The sequence below is a fragment of the Henckelia pumila genome, chromosome 3, assembly GCF_033568475.1.
Source record: "Henckelia pumila isolate YLH828 chromosome 3, ASM3356847v2, whole genome shotgun sequence".
Lineage (NCBI taxonomy): Eukaryota > Viridiplantae > Streptophyta > Magnoliopsida > Lamiales > Gesneriaceae > Henckelia > Henckelia pumila.
In genome coordinates, this window is record NC_133122.1 from 147,569,614 (window position 1) to 147,593,102 (window position 23,489).

At 36.6% G+C, this 23,489-nt stretch overlaps 2 protein-coding genes across 5 annotated transcripts; both read right to left on the minus strand.

Moving 5' to 3' along the window:
• Positions 1–161: 161 nt before the first annotated feature.
• Positions 162–3,645, minus strand: LOC140887478 (zinc finger CCCH domain-containing protein 52-like). 2 transcript variants are annotated; one of them, XM_073294731.1, is made up of 4 exons: positions 3,600–3,645; positions 3,388–3,499; positions 2,773–2,833; positions 162–1,084 (listed from the first exon to the last, which is right to left on the minus strand). In XM_073294731.1, the coding sequence occupies exons 2-4, from the start codon at positions 3,473–3,475 to the stop codon at positions 337–339; spliced, it is 897 nt and encodes a 298-aa protein (XP_073150832.1). In that variant the 5' UTR covers positions 3,476–3,499; positions 3,600–3,645; the 3' UTR covers positions 162–336. The 2 variants fall into 2 exon arrangements, with proteins under 2 accessions (XP_073150832.1, XP_073150831.1); XM_073294730.1 differs by having other exon boundaries at positions 3,388–3,639.
• Positions 3,646–4,056: 411 nt separating this feature from the next.
• Positions 4,057–20,028, minus strand: LOC140892554 (protein PHOTOPERIOD-INDEPENDENT EARLY FLOWERING 1). 3 transcript variants are annotated; one of them, XM_073301479.1, is made up of 22 exons: positions 19,624–20,028; positions 18,086–18,137; positions 17,808–17,900; positions 16,509–16,589; positions 16,320–16,427; positions 16,083–16,163; positions 15,901–15,989; positions 15,568–15,707; positions 15,413–15,474; positions 14,671–14,806; positions 13,678–13,746; positions 13,532–13,602; positions 13,308–13,442; positions 12,560–12,610; positions 12,156–12,224; positions 11,941–12,003; positions 8,764–11,869; positions 8,401–8,465; positions 8,164–8,234; positions 6,762–7,512; positions 5,453–5,967; positions 4,058–5,083 (listed from the first exon to the last, which is right to left on the minus strand). In XM_073301479.1, exons 3-22 carry the CDS (start codon positions 17,865–17,867, stop codon positions 4,636–4,638), a joined length of 6,171 nt encoding a protein of 2,056 aa, XP_073157580.1. In that variant the 5' UTR covers positions 17,868–17,900; positions 18,086–18,137; positions 19,624–20,028; the 3' UTR covers positions 4,058–4,635. The 3 variants fall into 3 exon arrangements, with proteins under 3 accessions (XP_073157581.1, XP_073157580.1, XP_073157582.1); XM_073301480.1 differs by lacking the exon at positions 18,086–18,137 and having other exon boundaries at positions 4,057–5,083; XM_073301481.1 differs by lacking the exon at positions 4,058–5,083 and having other exon boundaries at positions 5,843–5,982.
• Between the last annotated feature and the right edge of the window lie 3,461 nt (positions 20,029–23,489).

Sequence of the window (23,489 nt, forward strand, 5' to 3'; positions counted from 1 at the left end):
GTATTTAAATGAAGCAGCTTTAGTATTTATGGTATACATCCAACTCTTGCGTGGATTCTCATCAAATCACTTCTCAACATCTTCTAAACGTTTTTTTCTTGGTGAAGAAATCGAACGACCGGACAGAAATTCCAGATGTTAATGGAAGTACGCGCGGTAGGTGAAATAAGTAAACATATCACAAATCATTCTAAAGGTTTGCATCCAAGACAACAGCAAACAATGAACATTAATATGTCCGTTTCTACAACTCATATGGCGTGGTCTAGGGGTCTGTAGCAGCAACGGATGTCGCAACCCAACTGCATTTGTCTGAAGTAGATGGAAGGCCATTACTCATGGCCCTGTTCTACGTAGCTCAGCAGCCCCATGCGCGAAGTGGCACCTATCACCAAACGTACAAGACCCTTTGGAGAAATTCTCGCAAAGCTTGGTTTTGAAGTTGCTTCCTGGTGTAGAAGGACCTCCTCCAGGAGTTCCAATGGCTTTACCCGAGCCGTTTCCCGAACTAACAGTAACAATGATCTCCCTCACCATTGTACTAGCTCGCTCAATTTGTTCAAATGTACCCTCCAGCTCGATGTTTCTGAGATTTGGATTTGCTTCATGATCTCGAATAGCTAGCTTGGCTCCCGTTTGCCTGCAAATCTGCTTGGAATTCACTCCACCTTTCCCAATGATGGCACCAACTAGTGATGCGTCTACACTGATCTTGGCAGTGGCAGACACACCAAAGCTGGCTGCAGGCCCTGCCACTGGTGGCTCCATTGGGGCATTAAAACGACCGCCAATGGCTCCAACAGCACGAGGATCCTCATGAGATGGTATAATAGGTTTTCCAAGCTCCCATTCTCCGTGAGCAAAGTTGCATTTGTCACCAAATTTGCAGCCTTCTGCAGAATTGAATCTGTTGCATATTTTGGTTTTAACGCCTGCAGGAGCAGAGCCATTCTGAATAGCCGGTGGTCCTGCCACTGTTCTGTTGACTGGAGGAACCAGGTTCATCATCTGGGCAACAGCTTTATAGCCACCGGGAAAATAGTGGAGAAAGTGGCAGTTATCACCAAATGGACAACCAGAAGAACTGCATAATAGGAAAAAATCTGATATAATCAGAATTAGTTCATCTATGTATAACAAGTCCTTCCCAATGATTAAAGGAGGCTTGCCACATATGACAGATACAACCTCTGTTTATCTAGGGACAAAGTTTATTACAATTAGATCTCAAACCCCAGACCTCATTCCAAACTTGAGATCAAATGGGTTATAAGCCATCGGCAACAGATATGATTTTTTCTATGTGAGAGAAAATGTTCGAAGATCAGTGAGAAATTGTTCCAAGATTAGTGAGAAGTAAAAAGATTGGGCTAAGACATCCATAAAATTCGGTACATGGAAATAAAATCCCAACTCTTTATTTAAATATATTTTTATTTGTGGGGATTTACCTAGTGGGAAATGTGAATACCACTGAAGCATATTCGTTAGTGGCAAACAAGGTAAAGTTGCAAAGAAAATGGAAAAGAGAAAAAACCAAAATTGAAAAGTCCTTTAAATGCTTCAGCAGCTAAGGCTCACAAAGACGATAGAAGTGGACGCCAAATTTATATCCCAAGTCACAGGCATTATAAAAGATCAAATTCAAAAAAGGCACAACCAAAGGAAAATTAAGATCCCAATCCCCTTTGAATACCCTTTTTTCCCTCTAATATTTCATTTCATATGCGTCGCTAGGCGCGGAGAGGATGGCTCTTAGTTCTCTGTTATATATGGCACCTATGCACTTGTTATTTAAAAACCATAATTGAACTCCACCAAAAGAAAATTAGAGATGTTCGCTTAAAGAGCGAAAGAGGAGGCAGGAAACAAAGATTTTAAGTTGCTGCTTCTGTCAACAGGCATAAGAGTGCAGCCCAATTTCATAATGTTAACCTTCATATTATTAAAATCTCCCCATTACCAATAGATAGCATTGCAAGCGAGTGGTGTCTCAGGAAAGGTAATGGTTAGTTTGAGCATAAAAGATACAATCACATAATGAACAAGAAACTGACTGACCGTGGAAACAAAATAATCATAGTAGAAAGTAGTAGCGATAATTCCAGTTTTTATCTCATCTTCCTTTCTTCCAAGGAAACTAAAAGAACGCAAAAGTTGTTCCAAGCCTCCACAATCTTTTCAATCACACAAAAATAATCAAACTACACCAGACCAGTAGTAGTAGGGTCAAAGACAAATCACGGAGGAAAATTCTAAACAAACAATGTAAAAAAAAAAAACGGCCATAAGCTGGTATTTATTTCGTCAAGAATGAAAACTAGACACCACACCAAAAAGCTAATTTAGCATGGAATGCTGCTTTGAGAGAATTCCTGACCATTAAAATATAGAATAATTGCAAAATTAATTTATTGATACTGAAACGGTAAGATAAACAAAAACTGCTGCTTATATTGACGTCAACTGTTCGTGAAATGTTTGTAAAAGTGATTTCTCTCTCCAAAAGCATCAGAATTGGGAACAAAATTATTACCGGAAAGGTATAATAAATAGTTCAGAACCCAAAAAGACACGGGTACCAAAAATTGTGACATACTGCCACTGTAATTCGAGTTGTAGAGCTACAAATAAAACCCTTTTAAGTTACCAACCCAGAAACTTTTAATGATGCAAACTAGAAAGTAGAAACATAAATTATAATTACCACTCGCACAAAGTGGAAGAACATTTAAATTTCAATTTTTATATTAAGTGGGTTGAGATTATAACCTGAAAAACTTGGTGCATGGCTTCGATTTGCTTCCTATACCACTTGATAAAGAGTCGAATTCTGTTACAAAACATTAATTTCTCTTTCTGAGTTAGAATTTTCTTAGATTCTTGCCATTGCTCATGTATGCATGTAAACATGTAAATGTGTGGGGTAACGTACCATGATTTACTTGATAAGAGCACAATTATTTTAACAAAAAACCTCACATTTTTCAATAAACAAAGTATGACATCTAGATGCTAGGGGAAAAAAAACCCATCTGCTCAACATGAATTGCATGAATAGTGGATCATAACAAATCGTTCAAAGAGTAAAGAGGGGGAAAAAAAGTATTACTCCTTTCAAAGAACAGAAAACACAGAAGCTGTCCGTGCAACGTTCACAAGAGATTGTTCAGCATACACGGATGGATAAACAACAGTTTTCTAAAAACTGAAGTATTTCGGTGTAAATAGCAACTAAAACGAGTTAAACAATAACTTAAATCACCGCATATTAAAAAAGATTACTAAAGATCCACAAATTTACCCCTGAAAAATTACTCTATTATATCACAGCAGCCCACATGAAAAAACGACATAAATACAAGAAAAGAGGTTAAAGTTAAAAACCTGGCTTGGATTTCTTAAAACCGCCATTCCCATTAAGACCGAATTCACCTCTTGCTCTCTTGCGAGGTTCCATAAGTCCGAAGCTCATAGATCCAAATTCAGATCTAGCTAACTAAAAACAAAAAATAATAATAAGATAGAGCAGAGATATATAGAGATGAAGCAGGAGCTTCCAAATGTGGAAACCAAACAAGGGTTTTCTTTTATCGTACACCCACAGACTACAGTACACAAGACTAGAGGAGCATTGCATTTGCTTGCGGCGATTCAATCCCATGAGATGGGTCACGTGCACTCGTAATATAATGAAGATGGGCCTCTGTCGTTTCACAAAAGCCCATTTTGAGGGCCCATTGTGGTTTCAGTACCAAATACATTTTTGTGCATTCCCCAATTTTTTAGAAAACAAGCATTAATTCGTGATATGTTAATACAAAGATAATACCCTCGCATTATATCTAGTGATCTAATTTTAATTTGATTGTGTACAATTTGTTAGATACTTTGATTATTCTAATGCTTACACAAACTCAATGAATTCTGGTTTAATCGGACCAGAATCCCTTTAAATGCAATGTGATGGTCTACAATCTAAATATTTTGACGTTGAAATTTTGCTAAAGCATCCTAGTATAATTGTTGTGAACCTAACGAGACAGAGTTTTCTTCTTTTGATTAATGGGTTTCGCATAAATTCTAAGAACCCTGAAAATATTACGAAGATAAATATACTTGGGAAGATGGAAATAATTTTCTGCACGCAGATAGAAAATGTGCCAGACCCGAGCATTCAATAATGAAAAATTTAATAGAAATGTGCCCCAAAATTGCAAGCACCCTTCCACCACCTGCAAGAATATTAAACCTAAAACCTACCTGTGATCATTTTATATCCCCATCCATCGCCCTCCCCGTCCCCGTCCCCCAATGTCTAGTACAATATATTCATGTGTATCCTCCGGAGCACCCCTGCTCTCTCGCCATTCAAAAAAGCAAACGCCCCGGGTGTAAAAACCACTAAGAGGTTGGAGCTAAACAGCCACAGAGATCCACATCAAATGAGGCCATTTTCGGTAATTAAATCTCCGACAGCACAGCGCAGTCCTCCCCAGCCTCGGGTAATAAATACTTTTCATTGGCAGGGAGCGGCACTGCGGCAGGAGCATCTCCATCATGAGATTGAGCCCTTCCAATAGAACACGGCTACTCTGTGAACAGGACTGACTTCTGGTTTTGCGTCATCTGATATTATCCAATATCAGTGAATTCAGGTAACATTGACCAATCATCCAGTTCAGATGTCAAATCCGGCCAAATTTGGAGTGAATCTAATCCCACCGTGTTGCCCAAAGGAGCAATTTCATTATCCATACCATTACCAAGCAGGTATTTATTGTCACATTCAAGTCCTCCATCATCATGGAAACAAGGTGGCAATTCATCAAAATTCGGACTAGAGTCGCTGACTGTCAATGGCAGAGGTTGGAATACTTGACTGGCGGTAATACAATACAAATCAGCACTCTCAATACCAGTTCTTTTTAACTTCGATTTAGAAGGCTTTACCGACTCAGAAACAAGGAGCTTGTGTCTCCCAAGATGTTGTAGTTGTGGAGTCCAAGACGCAAAGTCACCAACGGGAAATCCTAGCAATTCCTCACCAAATAACCCTTCAACACACTGCAGCCGGGGGTTTCTGCAAATAGCATAATACAGGGATGTTAGTAGAGCAATATGGGTATTTACAGATGGAAAGCTGAAAGCAAATCAAAAACTATTTGTGAAGCAGACAGACGGTATATCTCCAAATTTTATAATCTTCCTTAGTCAAGAGCATGCAAAATCTTGGCACAAACTTTAGTAGAAAGGGTTTTAAGGTGGATTCGAAGTGGTAGGATGGAGGTGCCAAATAGCCAGCATTTCAAACAAAGGATCAATTGTGCCTATACGAGACAATGATGGACTTGACAAGACGTCGACTTATTTGAAATCAATATGACCAATGTCCATACAACTATACAAAAGATTGCACAAATCTAAAATCTAAATATGAAGAAGGTCATACCTGAATTGGTTTTCAACCAGGCTCCAGGAAGATTTGAAATTACCATCTTCACTAGCATGCATCTTCAAGGATGGGGGAGGGACTGGGCCAAGAATTGAAAGATCAACAGTAGAGGGAAGGGGAGTTATTTCATCCCTCTCTCCTTGAAGTGCAAGAGAAATATCCAGTTGCTCTTTTGCAACCAAAAGTTCCTTGCTTGAGTTCACAATGCTTGATACTTCATCGGTTTGACGACTGCAGTCACCATCTAGGGCGGCAGCGACTAAGACCCCACACTGATACAAATTTGTAAATTCCAGCATTTCTGATGATTTCCTCAAGGAATTCTGATGGTTAACCGAGTTGCCAAATTGTGGAGAAGAATAAAATCCATTTTGAGCAGATAAACAACTTTTTTTAAGGCTGGGGCGTGATAACCTCCAAGCAGCAGAAAGCGCAGCAAAGTTGTGCCTTTGTAGAAGCGGTTCATGATCTGGTAGTTCAGAAGTGATGCTAAGCAGCACCCGTATATTATCCTAATGCAGGAAACACTGCATGAATGAATTGAAATGTACAAAATTGCCGAGCTAATATAACTGCAAATCAAGCCACCACAAATAAAAGAAACAAGTTGAAAGTCGAAAAAAAAAGAAGAAAAGCAGAGAATCAGGGCTACTAGAAAGTCGTGGTGATCTGTTTGGATGTGTTGGACGAAGTGGAGTCCAACTCCAAGACATTAGACACCAGGTGACCTAGAGTGTCGCATTCACTATTCATCAGCCACCAATTTGCTTCTTTATTTATACAGAACTTAAGTGAACATTCATAATGATCAACAATTTTTTTACTCCAAATAGTATGCCAATTCTGCCATGGCCCACATTCTTAGTTTTCAGGGAGGCGTCAGCAGTTTGAGCTTCTCATTACACTCATATTCAAGTTAATCCATGTCAATCCTTCAGTTATTCTGTTAAGGGTTATTTTCAGTAGTAAGCGCTAGTAAACATCCTTTAGTTATTTAAATTTTACTGAATCAAATGAAATATAGGACAAACTATAATCTCGGTACAGTGCAGACACCTATGCAGCATATTTACCTCAAATAGTTTAAGTGGATAGAGCATGTTCTTTGCTTCATTCAATGATATAATCCTATCCAAGTTATACAAACTGTCTGTTAAGTTCAGCAATATATAGAAACTCAACGAACATTAACCGACACTCAAAGTAGTTTTTTTATCTCACTTACTGATCTAAATTCTTAAAACTAGATAGTGCAGTCTGTCTTCTATTCAGTAGCTTAAGGAACAATTTCTTCAAGAAAACATACCTCGGTTACTTTAAGAAGAGCCTTCCCAGAACCATTATTAACCGCTTTGTCAGTATTGGTACCATCACCACCAGACAAAATGTATCTCTGAATTAGTTCCCTAAATCTCTCACAGCAATGAACAGGATGGCGAAATCTGCCACGATAAAATCCGCCAGCAGTCATTCCATACAATATTTCACAAGCCAAGTTCCAATTTGGGCCATACTCATGAACCACGGCACATAATACAGCATCTTCACGTGTTGACCAAAGGTCAGGTGAAGGAAAATCCTTATACCAAATGTTCCCTTTCTTCTTTAACTTTTCTGGTTTTATGGTGAAAACCCGTTTCAGAGGCATAGCAGAAATAGATAGTTTCCCCCGTGTTTTTCCCCTACTTAATTGCTTACTCTCAAGATCCACACCACCATTATCCAAAATTTTCAACTCTTTATGATTGTTATAGTACTTGCTAGAAGATTTGGAAAAGACGACCATGTCTTCCTTCTTAGACTTCTTTTTGCTCACCAGCTCGTCATCATCCAAGGCAGGTTTACGCTTCTTTTCCCTAGTTGAGCTTGGAGATGGAGCATCTGATGATGTGATCATCTCATCATAAATCAAATCATCTATGGACATTGGTTCAGTGGATGACTCTGCCTTGACAGATACGGGTTTAGAAACTAGAGCCCCTTTCTTCAAAGACTTGAACTTGGCTTTTTTGTTCTTTTTCTTTGACTTCGGTTTAGGAGCCGAAGAGACATCATTCCTGCTTTGAGAAAAAGAATAATTGATGCAAAAACAGCAAGAGATCAGTTGTACAAATCAAATTTACTAGGAAGAGACAATATCTCAATTAATAATTTGCTCCAAAGAGAAGCTAAATTTCTACATGTCGACAAAGCAACAAGCATGCAATATCCCATACTAGTATGACTAAATGAAATCATTTTCATGCCGGCACTTTAGGAAGCAAAATCCCAAATCAAACTGAGATATATTATGTTGAAGGACATGTTATTCACAGGACTCAACATTTCATTCTACAAAGACGAACACCAGTAAGATGTCTGGTAAGTCCATAGGCTTGGGAAATCTTCCACAAAATCAACATTATTACAAACCAGATCAGTACATGCATCTGGAAAATTTCAGGATGTTATTAGTTGTCAAGATAAGCCGTTCCACATTTTTAACTTAGAATTCTTCATAATCAAATAATTATGCAGAAGCTTCGACCCAAATAATTGAACGCAATATTTGTTTCATGCATTGACCTAAAAAAAGTATCTTGCAATGCAAAATTGCAGGCACCACAAGAAGAGATTTACAAGCCAAAAAAAATACAAGAGAAATCACATCAACTATTTCAAGAACATTGCATTGACAAATATAAAATGTGTTGTAAAACAGCAACTACCTGAAAGAATCTGAATTTCTATATTCTAAAGCATCCTTCTCCTTGGCTTCACGTTCTAGATCTTCCATTAACTATGAAACATGATTAATACCAGATCACATTAGTAAAACGGCAATGTAGAATGTAAAGCTGGGGATATATCTCACATTTAAACAAGATGGTGGCAGAAAACAGATACATGGTCCAACAAAAACACACAATAATTTTCTTTATAAAAGTTTAAAGTTCATGCAAAACCTGATGTTGAGCTAGAGCTTCAACTTGTTGTCTGTATACTTCTGTTGCAAAATCAGCATCCCATCCTGAAATTAGATGATTGAAAATATTAAGTTATTTGTGTACACAATTGAAAAAACAGAGTTTAAATAAAAAATGTGAACTAAATAACAATTGTTCGCTTAAATTCATATACCACACTAAGCACTCAACGGATTAAACGAAAGAAGATTAATTATTTGTAACAAATTAAATAAAAAATGTGAAGTAAATAACAATTGTTCGCTTAAATTCATATACCACACTAAGCACTCAACGGATAAAACGAAAAAAGATTAGATATTTGTAAAAAACATGAAAAAACCAAATTAGGGATGTTCATACTTTCATAGACTAAAGGCTCTTCATCATCATCGATTTCGGCTTCCATGTCATCCTTTAACTTCTCAATGCGCTCCAACTCCCATTCAGTTTCCTCAATCTGAACATGCGATTCCACTGCTGCCTTATCTATAATTGGGTCCCATAATTCTAGAAAACGTACAGCATACCGGTCAATTGGGCGTAGCTGATCCTCAAAAGACAGGATAGCTTGTCCTGCTGCAGCAGCTGCTGCAGCCATCTGTTTGACATCACCCAGCATATCAACATCATCTTCTTCACCAGTTAAAACAAGAGGATTCTCCTCGACTGGATGACTTCTGCTAATGAAACCTTCATCTGATTTTGTGTTAAGCCCACCATGCTCAGCAGTATCATCTGGCTTTATGTCCTCTTCATTAACTAGATCATCGTCTTCCAGTTTGCCAATGGCTTCCTCTGTGAATTCCTGATTATCCACAGCCTCTTCTTCTTCAACTTTCTTCAATGCCATATAGTCTGCCTCATCTTCAGCATTTTTTAAAGCAGCCTCCAAATCCGCACTAGATAAATTGATCTCTCCATCATTATTGACAGTCTTATCTGTATGTGCATCTTCTATGGGAATTGTTCGATGGCCAGAAAACAATTCCATTGGATCTAGTTTCTTGAAAAATTCAGTGTTATAGCTTCCACCTTGTATAACCAAATTGTCAAGAGCACGCTTCTGATTAGCCTTTTTCAGAATGTTCTCTTCAATGGTGCTCTCACTGATTAGCCTATAGATGTTGACTTCACGTGTCTGCCCTATCCTGTGACATCTATCTTGGGCCTGTTGATCCATGGCCGGATTCCAGTCACTATCATAAAAGATAACAGTATCTGCCCCAACTAGATTAATGCCAACACCACCACTGCGGGTCGACAAAATGAAAAGAAAAATTTTTGCATTTGTGTTAAACCGCTGCATAAGTGCTTGCCTCTCTTCAGGCGGAGTAGAACCATCAAGACGCATGTAAGTGTAGCCATACAAGTTAATGAAAGCCTCCAAAATGTCAAGCATCTTTGTCATTTGGGTGAATATCAGTGCACGGTGACCCTCTGATTTCAATTTTCTGAGGAGCACTGCAAGTTCCTGCAGCTTACCACAATCAAACTGAATAAGTCTCCTATCAGGAAAATAAACTTGCCTCCGAACTATAGCAGGTCTAAATGGGGTCAGAAGCGGGAAAAGAGCTTCAGAACATTTATCCTTGTAATTTTGGTTTATAAACACAGATGATCCACCATTACTGCACCAGCAAACTGGGGGAGTGGCACGTGCTGCTGGTATTGCAAACATGAAACTTTCAATTTGATCGACTACCTTCGCAAATCTTTCAGCAGGTGAAAGCACAATGTCAGCTACTCTGGATGAATATACATAAGACAAAGGATTGTACTTCTGACTATGAATATCATGGACTGGGTGCTTCACAGTAACAATCTCTCGTAAGTCAGTGGCATATATTGGTTTTTTCTTACACCTCAAAGCATTCCACCATGCAACAGTGGCTGCTCTCTCATTTAGTTCTCTCAATCTTTCATTCAAGAGTGCCTTTTGGATCTCCGCGAAAATATTTGTGGCATTTAGTTTTTTCTTATGGTTAGCTAAGCTTGGAGTTCCTTCCAAAATGTTTGCACGACGCTCAATTAAACTTGAAGGAGTAGCAATGGCTTGAATTTCTTCACCCTCCCAAGAAGTCATAATGAAATCCAAATGTGTGAACACAAAACCCAAGCCTTGGAGGTCAACATGTGACAATGCGACAGGAGCGATGATTGAGCAAACAGAAGAACTCAGTTGCATATCAATACCACTCATATCGAATGAACTAACAATGGGGCGGCCTTCAAACAAATCGGGATGATTGCAGACTTTACGAAGTTGCATAATAATACTTATCATTCCAAAAAAATTAGCACTAGATAGAGTTGCTTGAGTCTCAGAGCTAGCTATGAAATCCTCGTATAAGTTACGCTGTCTTCGCGAAAGTCTACAATTAATAACATGTTCATGTTTCATTGGAAGCTGCTTCTCGACATCCCTTTTCAATCGACGAAGAATAAATGGACGAAGAACATTATGCAATCGATCTACTACTTCTTTGTTTACCTTTTCTTGTCCCTCTACCATCCCAGATATAGGATTACTGAACCAGTCCTTAAATTCTTGGTGAGATTGAAAAATATGTGGCATCAAGAAATGCATAAGAGACCAGAGTTCCATTAGATCATTCTGCAATGGTGTACCTGTCAGAAGAATACGCCTTTTTGAGTTAAAATTAAGAAGTGTTTGCCACCTTTGTGACTTCCAATTCTTTATCAAATGAGCTTCATCCAGAATAAGGTACTTCCATTTCTTCCTCTTGAAAACTTTAGAGTCCTGTATGACAAGCCTGTAAGTAGTTATGCAAACATGAAAATAATTAGGTTTCATCCATCCTTGTCTCTTAATTCTCCGCTCTTTAGCACTTCCAAAGTAAGTCAAAATTTTGAAAGCCGGACACCATTTTAGAAACTCTGTTTCCCAATTGAGCATGACACTAGTTGGGACAACAATAAGATGTGGACCCCATATTCCTTTTTCACAAGCTAGGTGAGCAAGTAATGCTATTGTCATAATTGTCTTCCCCAAACCCATCTCATCGGCAAGAATTCCATTCAATCTCTTTTCATACATGGTCACAAGCCAATCCAAGCCAATATGTTGATACTCCCGCAACGGATACTTGATAAGGAAAGGAAACTTTGTGCGCACTTTTGTTGTCGAGAATGTGTTACCAGTCGGTTGTGCTGACCTGGCTGCAGCTGCTGCATCTGCAATTATATCTTCACTTTGAATATCCTCTCCAGATTTACCCAGATGTTCAGCCTCATCATCTTGCAGATGAGGGCATATCTCACGCTCCAAGCCAGTAGATTCATCACCAGGTTGCTTAAGTTCAGAGCGCCCATGTGCTGATGAATCCAGAAACTCCTCAGAACCAGAAACCTGTGAGGACTCGGAGTCAACCCCCACGTCTTCATCAGAGTCAACTCCTGCATCTTCATCGGAGTCAACTCCCACATCTTCACCAGAGTCACAACCCTGAATGGCAACAGGAGAATCAATATCCCATGTGCACAATTAGAGAAAAAATGAAGCCCAGGTCAACATACCTTTTTATACCTTGCAATCAGCTCCTCGACAGGAACTTCACTTTCCTTCTGCAGAAGTGCAATCTGGAAATGCGATGGTTATTGCAAAAATCAAATCAACATCATGTAGCATGTGCACATGCAATTATAATTACCCAAAAAGAAAGGTTATAAATATAATAGTATCAAAATTAATGGGCATAGAAGCTACAGATACATGATTTCATGGTTTTCACCTCATCGACAGTATTGTCTGATTCTGCATTTGCTAATTCTTCATCCTCCAAGAGGGTTGTTTCATCATCCTGGAAATCAAAGTAGGAGTGGATAGAAAGAAAGTAATTTAATTACCATTTTGAAGCATTCCAGGCTACTCCCAAATAAAGTGCCAACTTTTCAAGTTATGGCAAGGTACTTCTTGAAAAGGAATACTTGGAGCTACAGAAGGGTATCGGGGATTGAGAGACAGTAAATGTGTTTGATAAATAAAAATAGTATGGCTCAGGTTCAGATATCGCTTACAGCCTACAGGATCGCCATTTAGCAATATCGAAATTCTAGAAATCATTGCAAATGAATTGGAAGTGATTGGTCGTGCAAACAAATGAAACCTCTAAAACCATCACTGAGATATACATACCATGTCGTTCTCTTTTTCTTCTCCAGATGAAAGTACAAAATCATCATCTTCCTATAAAAAATAAATAATGAATTCACCAAAATTTAAAATTTATAATCAAATAAGTAGACTGTAGATGAGAACACTAAACAGCTACACATGGCAGATTGCTAGAAGTTATGTACAAGTCTCAAAGGGTGATTCCAGTATGAGATATATAAGCAAAATAACAGCATAGCAAGATTCAATTAATCAAAACCTTGGCACCACTCTAATGCAAGGGACATTATTTCCAAATCAAGCAACATATTCATATTTTGCCAGATGGACAATACATCACTTGCGTGCTAATTAGAACTACTTGGGATATGATACCTTAAAGACCAGTCATGTTCCAATGGACAATGGTCAGACAACTCAGCTACAAGCGTTAAAGATGCTAGGAACAAATCCCCAATATCAACCACAAAAAACATTCTCAAGCACATTTGTTAAAAGTGAAACAGGTGCGAACCAAAACAAGACACTTCAAATGCAGCACAGCCCATAGAAGCTCAATAAGTGCTTTTAAGCATGCCTAGCATGAATCAAAATTTCCTAGTCAGAGAACTTCAAACATTTTTTATCCATGGGAATTCCTTTGAAAATCTAGATTCTACAGAACTATAACTCATCACGCCTCATTTCATGCCTTGTGATTCGGATAGGCACGAGGGTGCCTTGGTACATTTATTGAAGGCTAGATGCAACTTCCATTATATATTCTTACATGTTCGTCAGTAAAATTCTGCAACAGCAACTTTTTTTCTGACTCGAGAAGTTTCTTCGAAGAATTTCTCCTCTTGTATGTCTCAACCTCTGAGTAATGGTTTTCGGGAATAGACAAGACACCGTTACTTTTAGCCTGCATCATAAGTCAACAGAAGAATGTTAAGCTAACAATTGGACTCACATGACAATTTGTGACGGAATACATAAACACATACAACTTACACAACGACAACCATGCCTTGCTGGTGAGCTTGTTCTCTCTAACTCAGCGTCACATTCCATATCTTCTATACCTGATTAAAATTGGACAAAAGGTGAAATAACTGAACAAGTTAAATACATATAGAACAGCTACTAAACACACATACTGTCATGATTGCTTATATCAGTTGCTCCAGGTACATTATCAATCTTGTCAGGACTCTTGTTTTGGCTAGCTGAGAAACAATCAAATGAATAATTAACAAAATGTAACCATACAAACATAGCAGATAGAGAAACAACCAATACATACATCCACATCCAAATTTCAACGGGCTTACAAAACTGTGGCTACAAAAAAGTTTTAAACTTCTTTTCTGGTACACATAGATGAAATACATATTGTGAGAGGACAAGGAACTATCTTCTCTAATCAAACAAATGAGAGGGCAAGGACAATTTTAAGTATTCTCCTAGAAGAAAATAGGACTTCTCTATTGCCAACCTAGTTCACGATGTGTGTCAGAAATGTGCATGACAAATCGTTTACAAGAAGATAGGACAAGAAACCATCTTCTCTTAAAAAAAAGGGGGCAAGGCCTTTCAATGTCGTCCCCTTGAGAATATAGGACATCAGCATTTCAACCTTGTCCACTTTGGTGTGCTAGAAATGGGTATGACATGGTTTACAACAAGAGAAATAATAAGCCCTGTCAGTGGGCTCCTCTAATATCCTTGCACTGAATGAAGCAAATCCGAAAATTTTGTAAAACACAATTAATTGTTTGGGGGGAGAGAGATTACAATTTAAAGCCAAAACGAACTTATCAAAACATTCATCCGCTCAGCTTGTATAAGAATGAAGGCAATAATGCCCTTTCCAGTAATGTTTTCTTTCAAAACCTTAAAGTCATTCATTCCCTTAAAAGGAGCAAGTCCCCTCCTTCAAAGACACAACCACCCCTCTCATCCCTAAAAACTAGAAGATACATAACCAAACAATGCTATCAATTATCAGTATCATCACAAATTAATAAAAATGAGAACTTGGATATCTATTTAAATAGCTAAGAATGACAACAATTCATTTTACAGACTATAGCACGTAAAAAATTCATGGGGTCATAGATTTGCGACAATGACCAAAACAAATAAGGCACCTTCTTGAGCAGCATAACGTTTGAGTATCTCTTCAAGAGGGAGATCAATTTCACTTCGCAAAGCTGCTAGCTCTTCTTCCCTCTCTTCATTGGTGATCAGAGCTTCGTCTTCGTCAATAGTATGTTCATCATCTACCTAAAGTCAAAAGAGGTATTTATGCAAGTGAAAACAAAATCCTAAACACACAGGGTTTCTCACAAAATCAGGGTTTTAGACAAGGTTACAGCATGCACACTCAGAACAAAATCAGGGTTTTAGACAAGGTTACAGCATGCAGTTTGTCACAAATACACTCAGAACACAAAATCATCCATTTCAAGACACACCGCATTACATGGTCATTGGTCAATATGATGCATATTTTCACTTAATGAATTTCACAAGCAACAAAAGCCATAAATGCAGCACGGTCACAACAATAAAAGCAATACAAGAAAATACTGAACTATGGCACACATGATGCCCAGTGAGTAGCATCCCAAATTAATTCAACTTGAAGCCTAGGTGCCATTTTTTTCTAAGCATTGAAACTGAAAAGGAAAAAAGTGAAAGCCCAGTTACTACTGATCAAGTACCATAGAAACTAGAAAAATTCAAGTGAAAAACTTAATTCAAGTAAAAAAAAATGCACAGTGGATGCCACAGTTTTCGGGGAACTATAAATCCCAGAGTATCATATGGACAAGAACTCAAACCGCATATACTCCAAGAAAGTTATCTTAGAAAAGCAGTAGAGCTTACTGATTCATCTTCAGACAGTAAACCATAGTCCTCATCTAAACCGGGGGCATTTGACTGGGATCCTAGCATTATCAGTTTGATTGAGAGACAGACAAGATTACATAAACAAATGAAATCTTTAAAGAAATATCAACTGGGAAAATATTATCACTCACCAGCATCTGATTCAGATTTTGTTCTATCGATATCATCTCCTTTCTGAGAAATATTTGGTTTCTCTTGAACAGCATAAAGGTGAGATGATTTGCAAGCAGTTGGCGAGTTCACAAGGTTCTCTGCTAGCATCGTCGAGTACCTAAACAATTTGCATTGTATTGTAGTCATTTCAGATGTCTATTAAACGGGGATGAACTTAGTTTTCAAGCAGGAAAAATAATAAGGGTGAATCTGCAAGTACCAGCTAATGACAGAAATATGCAACAAATTTTAGGTTTATAAGATAATTTTCACAAGGAAGGAATGAAAATGTAGTCAGAAGCATATTTTACCTTTCTGTTTGCCCTAGAAGAAACTCAAGCTGCTTATCAAGTGCTTTTTTCTTCTTCTCATCTAGCTCTAGCTGATGCTTGTACGCCACCTGAATCAGCCATAATACGAAGAAGCTTCCATTACTGAAGTGTGATGTCGGTGATAACCAAAGAATAATAATGTACAAGAAATAATGACTTGCCAGCTTCTCTATTTTTATCCAGAATTTCTTTACATCCTTCGAAATATTCAGCGCTACTTTTCTTAACCTCAGTTCCTCTTCCTGAACGATTTTATAGCTCAGCATCAACAAATTATTGCATGATGGTAAAATTAAAGATAGTGTCACCATCAACAAATTAATGCAAACCTAAATCTATGTCTACAGATAGGACATTGAGGCTAAATAAAATTTTACAAGCAATGTATAAAACTAGACCTTTACTCTCTTCTCCCCTCTTGTGGCTTGATCCAGCATGCCCTTGCTGGCTCTCATTGCAACTTTCTTTGCCTGAGCAAGTTTCCATTTCCTTTCTGACTCAAAGTCCTGAAGCACTATTATCATTAGCATAAAAAGCTCCAACGTTCAAAACCACGACACCAGATAACAGTATATACACTTGGTTACCTTTGATAACCAGATCATCTCTTCCAAGACATGATCCCAATGAGTTTTAGGGCGTTTCGGTTCTTTTGGGGCTTCAAGCGCCTATAATAAAAACAGTCACCTTTAAATCATGTAAATAAAACAACAGGAGATTTCAAATACATCCTAGACAAAATTAGTAACATCAGGCCATTACTAGGATCATTCTACATCCTCCATCTCTACCAGCTGCTACTTCGTACAGAACGAAAATTCATGCCTTTTAACTTTACCTCGCAGAAGATGTGTTCATTCAGCATACACTCCGTATGTTCGAGTTAATCCACAGGGTGGAGACATAGTTCATACAAAATGCACTAAATTGGAAGATTACAAAATTGTGGAATGCTTTTGAGATTTAATTCCACAATTTAGATCTCATTTATGAGACTAAAAAAACGTTCATCAGAGAAACTGTTATATAGTTAACAAGAATTGTTAAAAACTTAATGTGCAGACCAACCAACTGGCTTAGTGGTACAGTAGTTGGTTTCTAATAAATCATGATAATGCCATGGGTTGGAACCATTCCGAGCACATGCACATTGAAGAAAGAAAATTGAAAGAATGGTCCAGTGCATCAAGGATGCATATAAAGGCACTACTAACAAGCAAAAATCCACACATATGCATAAGAAGCATCGGCAATTATTAAACACATAGACCAACCAACTAGCTTAGTGGCAGAGTACTTGGTTTCTCATGAGTCATGACATCCTCATGGGTTTGAACTTTGAAGTTTGAACCATTCCAAGTACACGAGTATTTTTTTTTTAATCAGAAACATAAATATTATCAATAATTAAGATAATTAGAGTACAAATTGTGGACCAGTGATCCACTAATCCTCAAAAGAGGTTCAAGTAAATCTAGCTCAAAGCTAAGCTCCAATCCCAAGTACACGAGTATTAAAAAACCAAAAGAATAATTCGATGTATCAAGTTTACAAACAAATGCACTACTAAATGCACTAGGATGTACATATGTATAAAAAGCATCTCTGAAAGCAAAGCATGTATGGTACTTCAATTCCATTTTAGCTCAAAGGTGAGACTTCCATCCCCAAATTTTCAATCAGCATGGAATTTTGGATCAACAAAAAACACCAAGATCTAGTTCCTGACAAATATTCACTAAGGGCACATTGAGAAATAAAAGAACTTGTACGCTACCATAGGCCAAGTCGGCCCTTAAAGTATCTTATGCCCGTTGATTAAAGTAGTGAATACACCCATGGCTTCTTAAAGTACAAATACACAAAAGATAACTGCGCGATGTTACCTTCTGTCGCCGAGCCCGCGATTCATGATCAAGTTTAGACCTTGGACCTTTGGAGGCCATAATCAGCTCACAATATTGATCCCATAACAAAAACTATAAAAGAGGGGAAAAACAATAATAAGTCATAAATAAATGTCAATTGGCTGCATTTATATTCCATGTGTCAACCAATGTCAACATTTATACGAACAGAACTTAAACAAAATACAGCAGGCAGGGGATAAAAAGCAGGAGGAAAACAAATAATTTATAGAATTGCTAGAAAACGTTGTACTGACTTGTTTTCGTATGAAAAGAATTTCAAAAGTAGGTCATCAAGCTCCATCCGACCTAATTAAAGAGAATGTAAACAAACATTTTCATTAGTTTATTCAAGCCACAACCATTCACATGAAACGTGGATTTTATTTTACTCCCATAAACAAAACAACTCTCTAAATCATCAAACTTGATCCACTGAAAGCAATTGGTTTTATTAGCAGGTATAAATTATATTTGACATCAAGTCTGGAGATGCAACCATGTGAAAAGAGTAGTGCTCCACAATTATATACATACGTCCATAAAACCTTCAAGATTAACAACTCAATCCCGTTGTCAGAAATTCACAATAATCTTTCAAGATGCTTCGGTGTCTACTTATAAACTCATTCTTTTAAGCAGAACTATTGAACAGTCACCTGACTCAGGCTTATACAGCCATATGATAATGAGACCACCTCTACATCATGAACAACTATCAGTGAAATGTGAACCTACGGAAATTTAAAAGCTAGCCACGGAGCCAAGTCGAGATTGCCGTGCCCCAGACAATTAGATCCAATTGGATATGCTCACAAGTCACAACAAACTACCCAAAGTTGCCGTCAAAAAGTTTTCATCATACGCTAAAATTAAAAGCCTTAAATCATGTGAATCCCACCACATTTGCAGTAAGTCATTGTATATCTATTTTGCCTATCCACCAAACTTCCCTTATCAGGTGTCTTCCCTTCATGATTTATGCAATATTCAATAAATCACTGGCCTCATGGGTGCAAAGACAAATCACTGGCCTCACCGGTGCAAAGACAACTTATGCTCTCTCTCTATTAGATTCCTTAGCCTTTCCCTCTAGAAATTTACAGTGCCAGAAATTAGATGAGGCCAATCTGTATACTAACATCGTGCAAGCTTATAAAGCGAGCACTGAGATGCATTTGAACATGGACTGACGCAACATTTGGTTGTTTTGATCAAAAGAAGAAGGCAAACTATAAAACCAATAAAAGACACTCTCAAGATCTGTCTTCTCGAACTTTCTCAAGGAAAATGGGAAAAATAGAATTGCAGTACGCGCTTACTTTTGTCATCATATTAATGTCGATGGTTTACTCAACTCACTCTCAAAAAATAAAATAATAAAATAATCAAGCACACTGTGCACTACAACTCAATAGGATTAGCAGAGAAACTTAGTTTATTGTCCCAGCACCCAAAAAAATCCTCACGTGAAACGCAAAGTTCATAACTTCATGCAAGCATTTCACCAACGAAACATAAAAAGCAATCCTGCAGGTGAGCACCCTTGAATTTTAATAGCACACCAAAACCCAATTCACAAAACAAAAGAAAAAGGCAGAATAGGCATGAAAACTCGAACAGAGAACCATAAATCTTCGGGTTTCCCATCAAAATAAAATCACGCATCGAAACAAAAAACCCAAGAAGCACAAAGCTACTAGCGCACACACGCAGTCAAAGAACATATTTGTTTATCTGCAAGAATGTAACCAACCAACGCAATATCCGGAAAAAAAAAACCAAAAAAACTCACCTGTCAAGAGTTGTTTCATACGTGAACCCCCCAAGAAAAACAAAAGCAGATGCTAGGAACTCCGGGTCCTCCCTCCACTGCATAAACGAACAAACACGAACCGAAAGATCCAAAGGACCCGCCGGGATCGTCTTAGGGTTTTGACATGCAAAACTCGAAAGCGCTCGGGTTTAAGCACCGGCGAGCTCCGACGAGTCTCAGATCCAGAAAAATACGTATACGACTGAGTATATATCGATCGGTCTCCGTAAATCCGATAAAACAAAATATTTTTTACATTAAAAAAATACAGAAAATGGGATTTTTCCGATTTTAATTATTAAAAATAAATTAATGGTAATAATGAGAATGAGTTGAAAGAAAAGAAGGAAGAGTGGAGTTGAGTTTAGTTTAGTACATACACATACACTACACTGTTGCGGACGGTGGTGATATGTAGGCGGTAGGTTTAACATGTGAGTGTGGAATTGCATTTGCAAGGATGGGTGGAATGGACGGCTGAGATTAATTGATTGATTCGAAGGTACCACAAAATGGCTGCTACTCCTTGCACTTTACTTTCCTTTCACTCCATTACTTTGAACTACAACTTGGACTGTATCCATGGGCCCAAAGGCCTGAGATTTCAATCCATCATGAAACAAAAACGAACACGCCCATTTGTTTCATGGATCTATTTTTCTAGAGTTGTTGACGAGTAATCTGTGAGACGGGTCAACACGATCAAATATATATTTGTGATGAGAAGTAGTTTTTTTCATACGGTTCGGATCGAAGATCTTTCACCAAAAAATTAATCCGTGAGTTGGTGGCTTTTTTGTGTTTTTGGGAGTTCGATTTCAAATAAATTAAAAAGAAAAAACTCTTAGGTATGATGTATATTTATTTGTTTGTTTAACATTTACTGAATTCTTGGATGGCATGATATAATTAATATTGTGAGTGGAATTTGATATTTGTATATCTATGTTAATATTTTTAACATATGTCATTACTTTTCACCACATTTCTCTCGACTAATATTTATTTTTTGGTAAATCGGTTTTTAATGTATTTAATCATCATATAAATATGGGTATGTTTACTTGGCTTGATAACCATACGATAAGCTTATTAATTCAATCTCATCTTATAAAAAATCAATTTTCTCAAATCTCAAAGCACATCATTCAACCCCGATTTCATGGGATTTCTCATCCTTAATTACATAAGATATTACATATCCTGAACAATATTTGTGGAAAAAAAAATCCACAAAAATTCTGATATACCCTCCTTTAATTCCTTTGTTTCCCTCTCAATTTTTCTTTTTTTTTTTTTATAAATCGGTTTATCTATTTTTAAAAAATACATATTTTTATACCCAATAATTTTGATAAGTTAAAATGACTCACATTTGAATCAATAATATTTTAAAATATTCAACAATAATTCAATATACAAAATCAAACATAAAATTATTTATCATAGATGGAGGGTAAAACAGTAATTCGTCCCTCAATCATTATTTCAATCCCAAAATTAATAATTCAAAGTAAACATGGTATTGTTTATCCATCATTATTTCACATCCTTCAAAACCATTTTAATAGTCCTAGTATGATTTATCCACGTGTAATTTTATCTCACTAAGTAAACGTAGCCATAAAAAATTATATTTAAAATGATAATTTGAAAACTAAGGGTGTGCTTACTTGGCTTGATAACCATAGGATAAGCTTGTTAATTCAATCTCATCAATTGATTACTTTAAAAAATCAATTTTCCTCAAATCTCAAGGCCCGTCATTCAACCTTATTTTATGGGATATCTCATCTTTAATTATATATGGTATAACATATCATTAATAATATTTGTAAAAAAAAAAATATACAGAAATCCTAATCTCCCCTCCTTTAATTCATTTGTTTCCTTCCCATTTTCTCTCTCTTTTATAACTCAGTTTATCAATTTCAACTATTTTAAAACAATACATATTTTTATACCAAATAATTTTGATACGTGAAAATGACTCAATTGTGAATCAACAATTAATTGAGAAAACTGCAATTTTGGTCTTATATGTTTGTCACTTTGCGATTTTGGTCTTCTATGTTTTTATGTTTCAGTTTTAGACCTGCATGTTCCAATTTTTGGTAAGTTAAGTCCTTTTCTTCGAAAATGCTTACGTGATATTATACACGTCACATTTACATCAGCGCTTCATTGGTGCCACATCAGCGCCACATCAAAAAAAGGACTAAAATTGCCAAAAAAATAAAGATAGCGGACTAAAAGTGAAATATAAAAATATAGAGGACCAAAATCGCAAAGTGACAAACCTACAGGACCAAAAAACAATTTTCCCATAATTATTTACAATATTAAAAAAATAACCAAATCCAAATTATATATAAACACAAAATTAAACATAAGATTATTTAACATAGGTGGAGGGTAAAACTGTAATTCGTCCATCAATTATTGTTTCAATCCCAAAATTAATAACTCAAAGTAAACATGTTATTGTTTATCCATCATTATTCCACATCATTCGAAATCATTTTAATAGTCCCAGTATGATTTATCACATGTAATCTTAGCTCATTAAGTAAACGCAACCTAAAAATATAGATATGCAAAAAATAATATTTATATATTGTAGTTATACATGCAACATCAAATAATCGAACCTGTCGTTAAAAGTAGGGTATGTGTATTTTTTTATTGTGTTTATATAATCAAAATTCAAAAGTATTCCCTATACAATTCATAATATTTAGTTACAGTAAAAATATTTATAAATTAATATTAGAATCATAAAATTTTATTAATTTATAGATATATCAATTAATCAGTAACTTAATAATTTATTATTTTACAGAATATAATTTCGATCCAACAAATATATCTTTCTATATCTTTCTATATTATAATACAGAAACACATTAGACTAACTCTATTAGGTTCAAAATGTGTCATTCCTATTCTACCCTTCGTTTATCTATTCAATTGTTTTTCATGCTTTAGGAAGGAAAAGAGAGTGGTATGTCCTCGATGGTAAAATTTAACATATGCACAACTTCTCCACATTTTCTTCCATCAGGTCTCCTACTCTCCCTCCCATCAATTCCTTTTCTTCCATCATGTTTCCTACTTTTCTAGGCTCCTACCCAACTTCAATTCTCATCAGTTTTTTTCTTTAACTATCTTCATGTTCTAATAAAGTTTTCTGGGTGTTTCAACAGATTTGAAGATTAATCTCATCAATGGCAGTGTTGAGCAATTGTGTTTCAACATATTTGAAGAAATATTCTCATCCATGGCAGTGTTGGGTAAGGGTGTTTCAACAGAATAGAAGAAATCGCATCGAAAATCCAAAGAATCTAATCCATGCATGCCAGTGTTGGGTAAGGCAGTTTAATCCAATTTCCTTTCTAACTACAACCGTTTTTTGGTGTTTCAACACATTTGAAGAAATTACATCGAAAACCGAAGAATCTCATCTATGGGCAAAAATTGGTGTCTCATAATCCTTAAAAAAAAATTTAGTTTGTTTCACATTCGGAGATTCATAGGGAATATGATGATTTGTTCTTTCTAGTACTGCTTAATAAATATGTCAGCGCATGTCTTATTTAATTTCCTTTTTTTTGTCATATCGTGTATTAGCTTCGTAATTTTGGTTATGTCTGCAAACACAATTGTCTTGCGGTCTATTAAAGGTAAGGATGGATTAATATATAGCGTTGCTATATAACCACACTGCCGATCTATGGTCTGTTGGTGTTATTTTGTTTGCAAGCTTCCTTCTTACTGTTGTGCAATTATGTATATTTTGTTTTATTTTTTGAGTTTAGTTTTATACAACATTCACAATCTTTCTA

Bases quoted from the DNA above. Each gene is read 5' to 3' on its own strand.
- LOC140887478 (XM_073294731.1), bottom strand. From the start codon at position 3,475: ATGAGCTTCGGACTTATGGAACCTCGCAAGAGAGCAAGAGGTGAATTC. The intron at 2,834-3,387 runs GTTTTTAACTTT...GTTTTGTAACAG, and splicing joins TTTTAAGAAATCCAAGCCAG to AATTCGACTCTTTATCAAGT. The intron at 1,085-2,772 runs GTTATAATCTCA...CCTATTATGCAG, and splicing joins CCATGCACCAAGTTTTTCAG to TTCTTCTGGTTGTCCATTTG.
- LOC140892554 (XM_073301480.1), bottom strand. From the start codon at position 17,867: ATGGCCTCCAAAGGTCCAAGGTCTAAACTTGATCATGAATCGCGGGCT. The intron at 12,004-12,155 runs GTGAAAACCATG...TCGCATTTCCAG, and splicing joins CAGACAATACTGTCGATGAG to ATTGCACTTCTGCAGAAGGA. The intron at 5,968-6,761 runs GTATGTTTTCTT...TTCCTGCATTAG, and splicing joins CTCTTCTTAAAGTAACCGAG to GATAATATACGGGTGCTGCT.